Source organism: Anthonomus grandis, chromosome 6, assembly GCF_022605725.1.
Source record: "Anthonomus grandis grandis chromosome 6, icAntGran1.3, whole genome shotgun sequence".
Taxonomy (NCBI): domain Eukaryota; kingdom Metazoa; phylum Arthropoda; class Insecta; order Coleoptera; family Curculionidae; genus Anthonomus; species Anthonomus grandis.
The window spans coordinates 6,868,538-6,885,262 of NC_065551.1; the positions used below are offsets into that span (position 1 = coordinate 6,868,538).

Below are 16,725 nucleotides of genomic sequence, written 5' to 3' on the forward strand. Positions count from 1 at the left end.
ATAGTATTACCTCATTAAGTGGAAAACAGAAACCTACCAGTTTCCCTTAAACGTTGATCAACACGTTGAAATGTTTTCTGATCCGGAATAATGCGATTGGGAAATCTTTCTTCGTACAATCTTTTTGCTTCCAATGCATTGCAAGAATTTGCCAGACCATACATAAGATGCATATCTGCATACTCAATAAAACTAAACTCCATATTTTGACGTAATTTAAATTAAAAGTTACCAAAAAATACAAAAATTAAAAAAATAATATCAAATAAAGGATGAATATGTTGACAAAGATTAGGTTTAAATGATAGGTATATGCTAAATTTGGAGTATAGCAACGTTTGTAACAATAATGCGTTCAAAAATGCAAAAATTCCGATAAATAAGTCAGGTACAATACAATTGGTTTATATTATTTTTTAGTTTTTTTTTATGTTTAGTTTTTATCTTAAGAATAACAAAAAAGAAATAAACGTATAATAAATAAGAAATATTTTGTAAAAGTATTTTTTAGGACACCACTGTATTTTTAGGAACATGTATTTTTTTTAAATTAAATGACTTACATCGAAATGTTCTGGTCTTTGAATAACTGGCGTACTTATCTCATTAAAAAAAAATAAAAAAAAAACATTGGCTCGCTTATTATTTTTTTTCTCCAAAACGGTTCATTTTATCAATAATGAACAAGAATACCTTTTTTTTAGCCTAGGGTTCAAGGTATCCAAATTTATTTTTATTAGACTTTAACATACCGGGTGTTAAAAATATACGCATTAAAGTGTACAACCTAGTCCGCCCCTGGTAAAGTAAACAAGGTAAATGTATTTTAAGGATGTCATTTTAAGAGGTCCCGTGGAGTGAAAAAAACTTTTTTTTAAAATTCACGTAGCCTATATATGGAATAGCTGCATTAGGTCAAATGTATTATTTGTGCAAAATTTTATTGAAATCGTAGTTGCCCTTTCGCTGCTCAAACGACCTTGCATTTTTAATTTTGGAACAAATTTTGACAAAAAATTACATTTTTCCTTTTGACCCCGCACTATAATAAACTGTCGAAACAAATCATTCGGATACATCGGACGCACTCGGCTAAACTCGCCGAAGCCAAAAATTGCGTGCGGCGATGAATATTGGCTCTGTGGTGCTCGCTTCAGTTTACTTGTAACTGTGTTGCAACACGTTTGTTTCATTTGTGGTATTTTCGTTTTGTGACGGTTATTGGTAAAATGCCTCGAACGCTTGTTTGGAATCTTTTTGTCCAGTATTTGGTGATCCAAAAAGTTTTAAAGACAATATTCTTCCAACTTTTGCAGATATTATCAGACAATATTTATTTATCCGACAACAGTTTTTAAGTTCAAATAAACAAGAGCCAAGTTTAAGTGAAGTGTGTGTGCCGTTGATAAAGCAGTTAAAAGCTTTATGGGAAATAAGTTCAATTGCCACTGTATCTGATCAACAGATTTTACATAAAGTTAAGGAGTACCATAAAAAATACCGCAACATTAAAAAACCAATAAAAAAGGACCGAAAGTTAAATATGAGCAAAAAAATTGTTCAATTTAGAGAACTTGGCGAAATATCATTGTGTAAATTTTAGCAAGTCCCATTGCAAAATTAAGGTACCCTTAGGCGAAAGAAGTTTTTTAACAGACCAAAGAACGTCAAGAAAAATGGTAATTGGAAAAGTTGATGCAATGGCAACTAAAATACTTCAAAAAAGCTTGGAACGTAAACATAAATCAGAAGAAAGTCTCCAAAAAAAGCGAGTTACTCCTCCAACAATATTCAGGGAGTTTTCCTTGAAAAATATTTCAAAAAGTGTTACTGATTGTTCTAGTGAGAGCACCGAAATGGAAGTTTCTAAAAGTGATGATACTTTAAATCAACCTTCCACTTCTCAGATGAGAACAAAACTTCCTTCTTTAGCACAGGCTTGTGACAGAACGGGAATTTCAGACAGATCCGCTGCAATTATTGTTAATGCCGCATTAAATGATATGGGAATAATAACAATGGAAGATTCGTCCAAAATTATTGACCGATGCAAGATTAGAAGAGAAAGAGTCAGAGCCCGCAAAACTTTACAGGAAAAACAAGAATCGGAAAATAGCTGCACCTATGGAATATATTTTGACGGGAGAAAAGATAAAACTTTAGTTCAAGTAAGGCAACACGATATCCTTTCAAGGAAAAAAATTACTGAAAAGCACATAGTAATAGTTTCAGAACCAGGCTCCATCTATCTTGGCCATATAACTCCGTCTTCAGGACACGCTAACAATGTAAAAAAGGCTTTGTTAGAATTTTTGGATAAAAATACTGATACTTTTTTGGCCCGTCCTCTGAAATGGTTTATTTGCTTATTTCATACCAATGAGCTGCCGTTAAGGCATCTTTTGCAGCACCTAGACGGAAAAACTACTGAACCAAAGGGGTATTGTGGAGAAATTGGAAAAAATCTGGAAAAATGCGAAAAAAGAGCGATTGTCAACTTTAAAGAGATAGAGTTTAGTTTTTCTGAAGTGGATTCTAATACATTTAACCTAAGTATAGATCAACAGTATCTTTTCGATATCTGCAAGGGAATTTCTAGAGGGACAATTTTGCCCAAATTGGCGCAACGAGAACCTGGAAAAATGTCTCATGCAAGATGGCTAACAACTGCCAATAGAATTTTAAGGTTATATGTTTCAACAAAAGATCGATCATATAATCTAAATATTCTAGCAGAATATATCATAAAAGTTTATGCTCCAACTTGGTTTGAAATTAAAATCCGCCCGTCATGTCGATACGGTAGTATTCTTAGTAAAGAGCAGATTTTTGCCCGAAGATCTAAGGAAAGTAGTAGATCCAGTGCTGCAGAAAAATGGATTCTTTGGTAACCCCGAAAAATTACTATTGGCAATGCTGTCTGACAACAGGAAATATATACGAGAACTGGGTCTTCGCAGAATTTTAAAATGCAGACAAGTAAAACCAAGTGATAATCAAGTTCGTCAATTCACTATACCTCGATTTAATTTTCACGCTTCTGAATACCTTGACTTAATTGACTGGCAGTCAATCACTGTTACAGAGTCACCTTTGACGATAGATATTTCTGATGGTGAACTACAAGAGATGATTTCCGAAGTGCCCGCGGAAATCGATATTTTAAAATTTCCATGTCATTCTCAGGCCGTGGAACGCTGCGTAAAGTTGGTTACAGAAGCATCATCAGCAGTATGTGGCTACGAGGCAAGAGATGGCTTCATAAGGTCACGGATCGCTTCCAGGGAGTTATTACCGAAGTTCGAGACAAAAAATGAGTATCGCCAAGCTCTTAAAGAAAAATGAATAAATAGGAGGGCAAATAATAGAAAAAGGGGGGGAGGGAGAGGCGGAACTCGAATTGCAGCCACCTCCTCGTGGTGAGTTCTGGGTTATTTTCATCAAGAAAGCTTATTCTTAAGATTTTTATGGAAATAAGCAAAGAGCTGCAAAAATGTGTTTTAAATCGTTTTTTTTTTAAATTTAATGTCGAATGGGTAGCCAAAGATGAAGTGTCAGATAAAAAAAAATTACCGTCTAATTCGTATCTATAGTATGCAACTATTCCATACATAGGCACATCTATTATTAAAAAAATATATATTTATTGCATTTTCACTCCACCCTAGACTCCCTAATAGTGTTCATCACCTAAAATTTTTATTAAATTCTACCGAGTAGTTTAAAAGTAATTTACGAAAAGCAAATTTCCAGCAGCGTCCTTTAGGAGGCTGTATCTTCGTAAAGAAGGCCTGTAGGATTTTTTTTTATAGGAACGTTCGGTATTATTTTTCGATGTTCTACCTGAATCCAAGAGATCTCTCACATGAACCGGGACACCCTGTATAGGGCGCCTTTCAAAATTCACCGGTGGATACACTGGGTTATACCGGTAGTAACCGAGGCGTTTTAGAATTAAGCCGGTACAAAAAAACTATGTTTCAAAATTAACCGTTAAAATCAGCTGGTTGCGACCGACGAGGCATCGGATTAACTGGGATTTTAAGGTGGAATCTCGGTCAAATATATTCATCCTAAGATTCATAACCTAATTTTCTACTTTTTTGCGGTTTAGTTTTCGTAAATTTGTTGTTGCTCATTTTTCATTTTGATTTTTTGTGGATATTTTAATTTGGTAAGTTTATTTTGACGGTCTAGTGAGGATAGTAGAAGAATAACATTAAGCTTTAATACAATTTTTTAAATTTTGTTTGTTTATAGGTACCGACTATAAAAGCCACAAACTGATTGCAACAAAAACTGAGACCCTTACAATGCAACCGTGTCGTTTTTATTTGGTTTTTAGTTTCTTAACATCAAAACAGTGACAATCTTTCTAGCATTTTCCATAGTTTGTTTGGTTTGTTTTGAAACATTTTAAAATATAAACATAAACATAAATTGATATTATTAGCTGATATTATTAGCTGCCAAGTGTGAAACAAATTCTAAGAAAATTAACCGAAGTGTTTCAGAATTTTTAAGTAACTGAGCGGCAATCTGCGATATACCGAAAAATTTTTGATTAACCGGTTAATTCAACTGGTGAATTAATGGTAAATTCTGAAAAGCGCCTATAGTTTTGTCCTCAATGTGCAGTCTGCGTTAGAGACGGTACTAATTTAATGATTCATAAATCATATACCAAGCTTATACGGGAAATTAAATCACTTAGGCGGTTAAACCCGTTTAGAGATAATTCATGATATTGCAATTCTCATAAATTTATCATAGCAAAACTATTTTTAAATGATATAATAGATAAAGATATGCAATTAAAACTAATAGCTAACTACCATGAAAAAACTTGTCATAGAGGAATAAATGTATGTTTGATATCCCTAGGAACATTATATTACTGGCCTAACATGAAGAATGATTTGATAGAATATATTAATAATTGCGAAATTTGTCAGCAAGCTAAATGCCATCGACATCCACACACCCTCCACACCTACACCCTCTGAACCCTTAGAATCTATTCACATAGACACCCTTTAAATTTGTAACACAAAATTTCTTACAATAATAGATGTATTTTCTAGATATACTAAAGCATACCCATTAGAACCAAGTTGCACAGCAATGCTTTTGCAAATTACATAATATAAAAATACACTTTACAGCCCCTGGCAATTCAAACAGTAATAGCCCTATTGAAAGAGTCCATTCGACCCTTATAGATTTATATTCCATAGGATTGACTCTATAGCAGATTGTGGTCTACTGCAAGAGAACATCAATACTGTACACCATTGGTGCACTTTGAACCGGCTTAACCTTAATGTTTCCAAGTGTAATGTGGCCAGCTACTTTCGTATCAAAAGTCCAATTGCCTTTAATTACTCAGTTAATGGAGAGTCTCTGGCAAGGTCTACCTGTTTCAAGGATCTTGGAATCACCTTTGACCAAAATTTTCTTTTATCCCTCACATCGAAGATACTGTTTCTAGAGCTACTCGCATGCTAGGCTTTATTATTAGAAATTGCAAACTTTTTTTGGACACTGCCACTGCCAAAACTCTCTACTATGCATTTGTTAGATCCAGGCTGGACTACTGCTCCCTCATTTGGTCTCCCATTTACAACCAGCACATTCACCTATTAGAATCAGTCCAACGGCGATTCCTTAAATATTTGGCATTTAAGGATGATGGAGTCTATCCTCCAAGGGGTTTTGACCATAACCTGCTGCTCTCTAGATATACTGAACGGTCACTTGCGGAGAGGAGAGAAATGCATTCGGTGAAATTCTTGTTTAATTTACTTAACCATAAAATTGACTGCCCATCCCTTTTGCAAAGGATTTGCTTTCATATACCACGCCCAGGATCCAGACAGTGTCCAGCTTTTAACTTGGACACAGCCAGGTCCAACATTCTGTACCAGAGTCCTATTCACTTTATGTGTCAAAACTTTAACACTATTGCTGATTCTTGTGACATTCACCATGACGATTTGGCACTTATCTTGAATCACCTGCATATGGTCGGAGGGGGAGGCTAGGTTATTTAGTTTTTAGTTATTTAGTTTTTAGCTTGAATACATTTATTTACTCATTTTTTTTTGCTCTTTTGATTTAAATTAATTCTTGATTCTTATTCTAATTTAGTGTTGATTTTTTATTATTTATTTATTTTCTTAAGTTCACTACTTTTTTTTTTATTATATAGCAATTCTTTAATAGTTCTTTTATAGTTTAGTTGCATGATTCTAATACAATTCATGCATTCATACATTTATATATTTAATTGATTTTCCTGTAACTGGGTATATGTAACCTGTTGGAAATAAAGCTTATTATTATTATTATTATTATTATATAGAGTTTGAAAACTAAAAGAACCCAATGCCTCCACCAAACAACTTATGTTATACGCAGTAATAAGCTATAACCTTGCATATCATAGTGTCACAAAACAAAGACCATTTGACATCATAAATGGCCGTGTAAAATCCTTAGACACCTATATACAGGGTGTTCATTTGAAAACTTCCCACCACGGAATTATCGAAAACCACTGTTTAAAAAAAAAATGCCGAAATACGTCAAAAGGTTTGTCAAGGGGGACAACTTTCTAACCTAAAATTACTTCACCCCCTTTCACCCTCTGCCCCCCAGGGTCATCCTCTTAAAGTTTTTATTTCAATAAGTGTTCAAAATGTTGCCCGTTAGGGTTTGCCAAATCTACAATTCGTTATTAGTAAAAAGTGTAAATGTAGTGTAATTAGAATAATTTCCACTCTTTCGGCTAGTGTGTTGGAAGTAAAATCTTCAATTCAACAAATAAATTTTCACTATTCCAAGACTGTCACAAATCTAAAAGTATGAAAGTTTTATATTCTATATTGGGTAATCTTAAAATCAGGCAGATACAAATACCGGTTGTTATTCTTGAAAACAGTATTGACTTATGTTGGGATTTTCAAAAATATTTGTGAAGGTTTTTGTATTGTTTAAAATTTGTTAAACGTTTTGGTGTTGTCAAATCACATAAGGGACTTTATTTCTCATTGATAATTTTTTGTAAAAGTCTAAACCTTTTTTTTTCGTTGACAGAAATCAGTACAAAAGCAATAACAATTTTATTTAGTAAAAGTAATATACATTTTAATTTTTTAAGACAATGGAGCCATTTTTAATATGGAGTTAGGTAAACTAAATCTAAGTACATACATAGGTATGATTTAAAAATTAGTTTAAATTTTAAGCATTGGGTTATATCTGTGATTTGATGCTAACACATTATAAGGAAGTATATAGCATTATAGGTGTGTATTTTGAACGTATTTTAAAATTCCTAATCCTAAGATAATTTAGATTGGAATTCTCTTGTGTATTAGTGTATTAGCGTTGATTGAATATTTGAGTATTCAAATAACGGTATTAGTGTGTAAAAAAATGCTATTCCAAGGTACCACAATGCCCTGTTTCAAAGATAATTTTTATACCAAACTCCTTGGCACATTCTGGAAGTTTAAGGGAAGGTCAACTTTTAGTTTTAAAATATTATTTAATTTACATATTTATATTATTATACCTTTCCAGATGATTTAAATTATACCTTAGTACAACTTAATTAAACAACCACATATGTAGGTAATGCAAAATAATAGGCGAAGGGTCCTGTTTATTTCAAAAATCCTGACGCATTTCGCACCATTGTCAAAGGAAAACTATAATTAATTTAGTGTGATCTCTTTTTAAATTCTCCAATATAATTTGGTCACCTTATTTTTTGATCCATATTAAAAGGCTTAAAAACATTCAGTGCAAGTTCATCAGGTTTTCCAAATATTCTCTTATGAAGTCGGGCCTGGATCTTTTTTCGGCATTATGTCTTGATTGAGTATTAACTCCTCATCAAACAGAAGCCAGTTTTTTGATGTTTGCTTTGCAATTAAAGTTATGAATAGTATTGTTAGAACTCCAGAATGTCTGTTTGTTCCTTTTTTCTTTACATGAATTCTCTTATACAATATGGGGTCAGGCGCTTTTCCATATTCCCTTCTGCAGAACAACCTATTTACTAAATAGTCTATTGGCAGAATACCTTCTACAGCGAATAGATTTGCACTCATAACAACAATTTAGTATAACTTCAGGAAAGCAGGCTGACGTTTCTGCTTAATAATGCGTACGTTCAGCCGATGAGAGCGGATAAGTAGTTGATCTAGCGATTGCGTTCGGCCGGCACCGCTAAGAAAGCGCTCCACTCAGCAGATGAGTAATTCGCTCAGCGGAAATTCTTTACGCTTCTCAACCCAGCGCTTAATTGCACTTTATCAATATTCTTTGTAATTTGTTTGTTAATTGGGTATTAAGTTTTGTTTTGTTGTTACAAATATTTTTTAAATAAAGAGCTTAAACTGGATTTAAAAATATACAGGCTAATATTAAATGCTACAAATCAATGAGTTTCACCAGATTAGCGTTTAGGGTTAGCCGCTAACGTCAGCTAAACGTACCCAATGTGGGTTACATTACATGATCAAGAAGACTGGGGGGAGGAGAAATATCACCTATGCTTGCCCCAGGCATCGCACTGGAGCCCATCTATGGAAACCAGCTCGTCTGTCTCTTTTCCTTTCTCGTTTCTCTGTCACCCCCACTATAACACATATAACATGTTTTCTGTCCGCATCGTTGCGCTTGTTTATGTCATTGCGTACTACGCTACTGCGCAAACACCAGTTCGAGAATAGCATTGTGGGGAATGGGTAGCTGACATGCCATACAGGATTTGGCCCATCCAACACAGGCAAGATATCTCTCCTCCCCCTAGTCTTCTTGTTAATGGTAAAGTGACAAGAAGACATAACCTATATTTGTGTTCTGTGGACATAACCCCAAATAAAGTTGAAAGTTATATTTGTGTTCTCTGGTTGAAAGAAAAAAATAGAATTTAAATTTAAGGCTTTTGGTTTTTCCATCATATTTTTCCATTAGGTTTGCCATGCTAGCCTTTAGAAAATTTACTGCCAATGTAAGCAGTACATTACTACTAAACTCTACCCGAAACGTTTCTAACTCCTACCAAAGTGCTCTATCACTCAACAATCTTTATCCCAAAAGTAGCTTAAAACTAACCACCCCAACGAAGGTAAATAATTCATAAATGACAGTGTTTTGTTAATAATTACTGTAATTTTGTAGCCAGATACTGCACAGACCAAAGAGTTTGATGGCTACATACCCCTTGATCAATTAGAGATCACATATAGTCGAAGCTCAGGTCCAGGAGGTCAGAATGTTAACAAAGTCAATACTAAAGTGGATTTAAGGTTCCACTTGCAGCAGGCCACTTGGTTGAGTGATAAAGTTAAAGAAAAAGTATTGGAGAAAGTATGTAGATTTTCTAAATTAGGCCTTTATGTTTAAACAAAAAGTAAGAACATGATAACAATAAAACACCTAATGAACTATTCACACACATCAGTCATGTCTGAATTCTATTCATTGCCCATACTGTTTTAAAGAAATGTTCACATGTCCACCACCATTACCAATTTTACCACCAGACAGTTTAAATTAGGACTTGTTTTAATCCATTGTCACTGTTATTACCATGTTTTGTCTGATGTCAAAATGACCAAAAATTAATTGAGTTTAGAGACAGATCTATGTAGATTCCTCATAAAGTAAAAAAACAGCTTCTGCAATGCTTTTTTGATTTTGAAAGATAGACTGATGTTGTATTTCCCTATCTTAGTAGAAAATAATGAAATATATTCAGAAACATATAATGCTTTGAGGGCAAACACACAGCTCTGACTATGTGGGACTTTAGAAAGGCTTTTAACTGTATCAAAGTCAAGTCAAAGTCAAAATATGCTTTATTATCTCTGCAAATTTGATAATAGTTTGTCAAACTATTAATAAACCATGAAATTATATAAAAAAAGTATTTAAAGTATTATCAAATTAGGAAGGAGTTTTGAGGGTATTATATAGCAGAAGATTTGCAAGATAAGTATATTTTGTTTATATTTTTAATTTAATTTAATTTTACTTTAATTACCTTGATAATGCTAGTAGGTATTTTTTTAAAAATAGGTCTTCTCATTGTTTTAATCGTTTTTTAATTTTAATATTCATAACAAAGTTAGGTAGGATATTGAAAAGAAGAAACGAGCTCAGAGATTAATAGATTAAACCTCAGCTCCTAGGTATATAAAAAATCTTTTATACCTTAAGTAAATTATTGTATTTAAAACTTATTGAACTTAAATTAAATTAAGCATATTCAAAGGTTTCATTATAAATTTAAGTTCATATTTTTTTTTTTAATTTTTCTTTTTTAATACTGAAGCATGATTGAATTGAATTGAACAAGTACAGCCCCATTTATTTAAAACTGCAAAAGACGAAATAATAAATTGTTGAAATAAATTATAATACTGTACACTGTGTCCCATTTTGGATGAGACTGCAGGGTATCTCTGTCATTTTTTAAGATAGAGCTTTGCGGTTTTCGCGACCCTGTATCACTTTTTTGTAAAACTTTTAAAGCCATAAACAGAAATATTCTAACTACTTTTGTTCCTGAAATACAGGGTGAAAACGAAAATGTTCACTTTTGGAGATGTTATTATTTCTCAGGCCCTGTATAAGATAGAATAAAAATGAAAACTGCTTATAATAGATATTTTTATATAAAAGTCAGTGGCGTATTTAATTTTTTTTTCTAATGCACTGTTTTTAAGATTGGGCACAAACTTGGTATTTTTTAAATGGAACAGCCTGTATATTTTAACGTCAAATTTTTGCATTTTTTTTTCTGAATACATTGATGTATCACAACCTATTCTTTAGTAAATTTTAGCTTCAAAAATCAGAAAAATCCATATTTATTTTTGTTTTTAATAGTAGGCCATGAATTCTTACACACATGCATTTAATTATTACTTTTTTAAAACGCCATGTGATTTAAACCTGTTTATTTAACTATATTTTAAACATTAACTTAAAATATTAATATAAACATAAAAATGTTAAAAACAAAAAAAATATATCGGACCAGGTTTAACATGAAAAACTAATTAGTAATTACAAGAATCAAATTAGAAAATTAATTACAAAAACCAAAAAAAAAAAACAAATATAAATTTAATAAAACTGTTCAAACTGCTGTCCATTTTGTCTTATACAAAAACCACATACAGTCTGTATTCATCTTAAGGCATTTAAAATTATAAAGGGTTGCCTTTGTAAGTTTATGAATGCTTCTTCAGTTGTCGCTCGGAGTTCATTTATATTATTATGCCGATTTGCATAAATTTTATTTTTTAAGTACGACCATACAAAAAAGTCCAAAACACTTAAGTCCGGTGACCTCGGGGGCCATCTGATTGGCCTGTGTGCCAATCCAACGTCTATCAAAATGGGCACTTAAATATTCTCTAACTACCCTTGAATTATGAGCGGGCGCTCCATCTTGCTGGAAATATATTTGATGTCACTGGGCTAAAGGTATGTCCTCCAGCAACTCTGGCAAATTATTTTGCAATATATTTAGATATCGTTGGGCAGTTAAGCTACCCTCAAAAATTGTATCTACAATTTTAGTGCCCAATACAAAACAGGAAACACTAAAACCAAATCGGCCTTATTGCTGTCGTTCAAAAGTAATATGTTGGTTTTCTTGATACCAATGTCTGGTATTTTGCCTATTAAATATGCCACTACTGCTTATATGGGATTCGTCAGACCATATTACCTTTTTTACAAAATCCGGATCTTCATTAGTTTTGGTTAAAAACCAATTAGAAAATTCCAGTCGTTTAAACGGATCGTCAGGATGCAATTCTTGAATAATATTTATCTTATACGGTTTAAATTTATGCTTTTTTAAAATTTTTTGCACCTTTGTTTTGAAAACTCCTATCTCTTCCTCTATCTTTCTACAGGAAATTTGGGGTCTTGCTTCCACACACGCTAAAACATTAATTTCGCCAGCGTCATTTCTATCAACATGGGGTTGCCTAGGTTTTGAATAGCAGCCATAATTTAAAAGATTAGATTTTAACCGGAATACCGTAGCCCGAGATGGCTGACGTCTTTCTGGAAACCTAATAAGATCTTTTTTATTTTTTGAATTTTGTAACAAAATAAAATAAGCTAGAGCTTTACCTATTTAAATATAATTGCTGCGCCGCTTCGACATTTTCGTTAGAAACGTTTAAACATTTTATAATATCATACTTTTCAAAATTTTGGAATTCCATATTTTCACCGTCAGCCATCATTATTGATATGTATTGAGTCTGTTTGTGACTTAGTTTCCATGAATGCAATAAACAAAACATTTTTTTATGCATGTGTCAAAGAATTCATAGCCTACTATTAAAAAAATAAACATAAATATGGATTTTTCTAATTCTTTGAGCTAAAATTTATCAAAGATTAGGTTGTGATACATCAATGTATTCAGAAAAAAAAATGCAAAAATTTGACGTTAAAATATACAGGGTATTCCATTTAAAAAATACCAAGTTTGTGCCCAATCTTAAAAACAGTGCATTGGGAAAAAAATTAAATACGCCACTGACTTTTATGTAAAAATATCTATTATAAGCAGTTTTCATTTTTATTCTATCTTATACAGGGCCTGAGAAATAATAACATCTCCAAAAGTGAACATTTTCGTTTTCACCCTGTATTTCAGGAACAAAAGTAGTTAGAATATTTCTGTTTGTGGCTTTAAAAGTTTTACAAAAAAGTGATACAGGGTCGCGAAAACCGCAAAGCTCTATCTTAAAAAATGACAGAGATACCCTGCAGTCTCATCCAAAATGGGACACAGTGTACTGACGAGCAAAATCTTTTATACTGTTGATGAGTTTATGACTTTATGTCTTAGTGTATGACAAATGATCTCTGGTCTTAATTAAAATGTTCTTGTTCATGTGTCATGAATTTGTATTTGTATACATTTTTGTCTATTTAATTTTATTTGTCTTTGATTTTAGATTCATTTAATGACTGGAATCTATTTTTAAATTTTAATTTATGGAACTGTACTCTTTACCATTCTGTATGTATTGTTTAATCTTACTTTTGATTTTATGCACCAATAACGTATATTTCTACATATATATAGAATATGGGCACATTTAAAGCAGAATGGACAATACTTTCTGTTTCCCCTTTTGATCTAAAGTGCATGCACCTTGACCTGTAATAGGGTTATTCTGCTCACACCATAATCTATCAAATATTAAACTAATAGCAACTACTTGATTAGTTACTCTTGAAAACACTCTCTAGTGATGGCGCAATTACCAGAACATGGCAGTGCAGAAAACGGCTATTGAAAAATCGTTTTTATTTTTTTTCAAATTGATAATAGGTCCTTTAAAACAATTTTTTTTTTCAAAATAAGGAGTGAATCCTAACAAAGTTGCCTACATCAGCTTTTATTAGAGACTATCCAAGCCCTTTATTATGCATTTAAAAAAATATTCAATTATATATATAATTACATATACAGGGTGTCTCACGACGAATAGACGCGATCAATATCTCACAAATTAATTTTTCAAAAATTTTGAAAATTTGGCAACATGGCACAGTCGATGGGAGCCACACAACTAAAATATTTTGACAGTTGTGACGTTTCCGATTATACCAGAAGTAGGTGTCAACTTCGTTATTTTTAATGGAACACCCTGTATATTTTTACATTTTTGGCTTTCACGTGAAATTCTAGGTTTATTTTGTGTATAATGTCCTATACCTAAGTGTAACCGTTTTTGAGATATTTTTAATTTTATGTGAAATACTCAATCCATTATCTTACTGTTGCTTGTAGCAGTTACTATGACAACCGCTATGGTCAACTAATCAACAATCCTTGAGCCGTGTACAACTATACGGCTTTTAACATTAGGCCAAATTTAAACTGTCAATATTTTTGGAAACTATCAATTTTTGGACTAGATAACCTTATATATAACCTTATTTTTAATTATCTTTATGAAAAAATGATAAAAATAGGGGGTTTCTATTTAAAAAAATTGACTTTTAATGATTTTTTCATTTTAATTTTTAACGCTAGTTTTTGACCCCCCTGTATCATTTTTTTAGTTAAATATTAAAATAGTCTTTTAAAGTGGTCCTTCCTCTCAAATAAAACCAAAACTAACCAATAAATAAAGGCCACTAAAAGGGAGTAATCGGTAAATAATGTTAGGGCTTATAAACATAGGTTTTCATATGAAATTAAAAATATGTCAAAAACGGTTACACTTAGGTATAGGACATTATACATAAAATATACCTAGAATTTCATGTGGAAGCCAAAAAAAATGTACAGGGTATTCCGTTTAAAATAACGAAGTTGATGTAACGTGTTTTTGGAGGTTGAGGGTTGAGGCGGAGGTGAATTATACGACTGCTTTGAAGGCGGAATGACAACTGCTTTATTTTATGAAAATGGCGTTATATATATACATGACAAATGACATATGCTACTTGTCAATCTGTATTGACATATCGATTAAGGCTCTTGTACATAAACGACTATAAGGTATACATCACAGTTGACACCTACTTCCGGTATAACCGGAAACGTCTCAACTGTCAAAATATTTTAGTTGTGTGGCTCCCCATCGACTGTGCCCTACTGCCAAATTTTCAAAATGTTTGAATAATTAGTTTCCGAAATATTGAGCGCCTCTATTGGTCGTGAGACACCCTGTATATCCACTTTCTGTTTTGCGTTCTAATCATTGCTTCTTTCAAAAGCTTTAGCGATCATAGACACAAATTATTTGCTAATATGTACAGATCTCGGCTGAATAAGACTGAGATGTGACTGACATGTATGAATGGAACTTTACCTTTAATATAAAACTTCTTTTAGAATGCTACAAGAGTGACCAAGGAAGGTCACCTAATTTTTCGATCAGACCTTACAAGATCACAGCAACTTAATCTAGCAGATTGTTTAGAAAAAGTGAGGAAATGCATTAGAGACTCGCTTTATGAAAAACCAGAAACTTCACCTGAAACAAAAGAGAAAATAAGGAGAAGAATTGAAAAGGCAAATAGGGAGAGAATTGCACAAAAGAGGATACACGGTGCTATGATTAGAGAACGAAGAGATTTAAATATTGAAGTGTAGTAAGTTAGATTGTTAATAAATAAAAAAATTCTATATTTGTTTTGTTGATTACTTAATATTTATTTAAATAATTGTTATCAAATGTGTGAATCTATACAATGTATTCATCAGAAACCACTCCTATTCAATAGCCAAATATCATACTTACTAAATCCATTATTGTGAAACTCATCGTATTTTCATTTCTAATTTCGTAAGCCACATTCTTGAGGTAGTATGAAAAAATCGTTCATAATTCTCAAAGAGACTTAATTTAACTATAAAAAAATCAAAATTTTAGTCATAAGTGTCAAGTGTAAAATATATTTAAACAGGTGACAGAAATTTCGTTGTCTTACACGGCATTCTCAGACCTAAATAAAAATACAGTTTTAGCCAAAATAAGTTAGAAAGTAAAAAGAATCAGTTAGTCTTTTCCCGAACATGTTAGAGGTGTCGAGTTTTGGTTAGTGGTAAAACTTGTTTGTGATGCAAGTATCATACCAAAGGTTCGAACCATAGGACTATTATAAAAACAAGAATCACCCTTTCTAAAACCGCTACTAACACAACTGGGGTAGAAATTCAAGATGTGCACATTATTATATTTATATTACAACAAAAAATAATGTTCTTAGGTAACCTTTTAAAAATTCGTTCAAAAAAAATGTAAATTAAGCAAATAATTTTTAATAAACTAAATAAAGTAAAAAATTTGTTGCTCTACCAAAGGTCAGAACCCAGCACCCACACATAAAGAATAAAACTTACTAGTAAATATTGTTGAAAATTAAATCCAGGATATAAAAACTTATCCATTCGTGATTTAAATTTCTGGCTAACTTTCTTTCGACATTTGTTTTAAATTGACTTAGTTATTTTCTTTCTGTAAATTTATTTTTAAGGGATTTTAAAAAAGATTACAACAAAACTTTTAGAAAAATTTACATATAAAAAGTAATTGTTCGCATTTGATAGAATTGATTAAACCCCAAAAGAAATTTTATAATTGAATATGTTTAAAAATGGGCATAAGAATTCTTCATACATAATATTATTTGTTTGGCTTAAAATGCGACGTAGGTATTAATAAGCGTCTCCTTTATATTTTTTTCACCCACTGTAGGGTACCACGTAAATAAGTAGATTTGTCTTAGAATAGATTCAAATATTGATAATACTTGATTTTGTTTTTAATTGCAGAAAAATATTATGATGAGACATAAATATAGTTTTCAACATATTTTATACAGGTATTTCAAATCTAGACTCGCGTGGGGCATAAAATAAAGACTGTTACTAATTACTAAAGTGTTTATTCAGAAAGAAAAGACTCCAAAAAACGCCCCAACACCAGGGCCGAGCCTAGAATATTTGCCGTCCGGGTGCAAGAGCTAATTTTGCCTCCCCTTCTGCAGTGATTTTTATAAAAAGTGTTTTAAAAAATGCTCTTACCAAAGTACAACGTTTAAAAAAAAAGGGTGTAATAAAAAAATCATATTGAATTAAATTCCAAACACACATATATTAATCAATATTATCTATACAAAAAATATACATAAAAGCATATATTATTTACT

General features: G+C 32.0%; 1 protein-coding gene across 1 annotated transcript; it reads left to right on the forward strand.

Annotated features, from left to right (window-relative positions):
• The first annotated feature begins 8,862 nt into the window (after positions 1-8,862).
• On the forward strand, positions 8,863-15,205 carry LOC126737772 (peptidyl-tRNA hydrolase ICT1, mitochondrial). Its single transcript, XM_050442822.1, has 3 exons — positions 8,863-9,142; positions 9,196-9,384; positions 14,906-15,205. Exons 1-3 carry the CDS (start codon positions 8,996-8,998, stop codon positions 15,164-15,166), a joined length of 597 nt encoding a protein of 198 aa, XP_050298779.1. The 5' UTR covers positions 8,863-8,995; the 3' UTR covers positions 15,167-15,205.
• The last annotated feature ends 1,520 nt before the right edge of the window (positions 15,206-16,725 follow it).

Bases quoted from the DNA above. Each gene is read 5' to 3' on its own strand.
- LOC126737772 (XM_050442822.1), top strand. From the start codon at position 8,996: ATGCTAGCCTTTAGAAAATTTACTGCCAATGTAAGCAGTACATTACTA. The intron at 9,143-9,195 runs GTAAATAATTCA...GTAATTTTGTAG, and splicing joins AACTAACCACCCCAACGAAG to CCAGATACTGCACAGACCAA. The intron at 9,385-14,905 runs GTATGTAGATTT...AACTTCTTTTAG, and splicing joins AAGAAAAAGTATTGGAGAAA to AATGCTACAAGAGTGACCAA.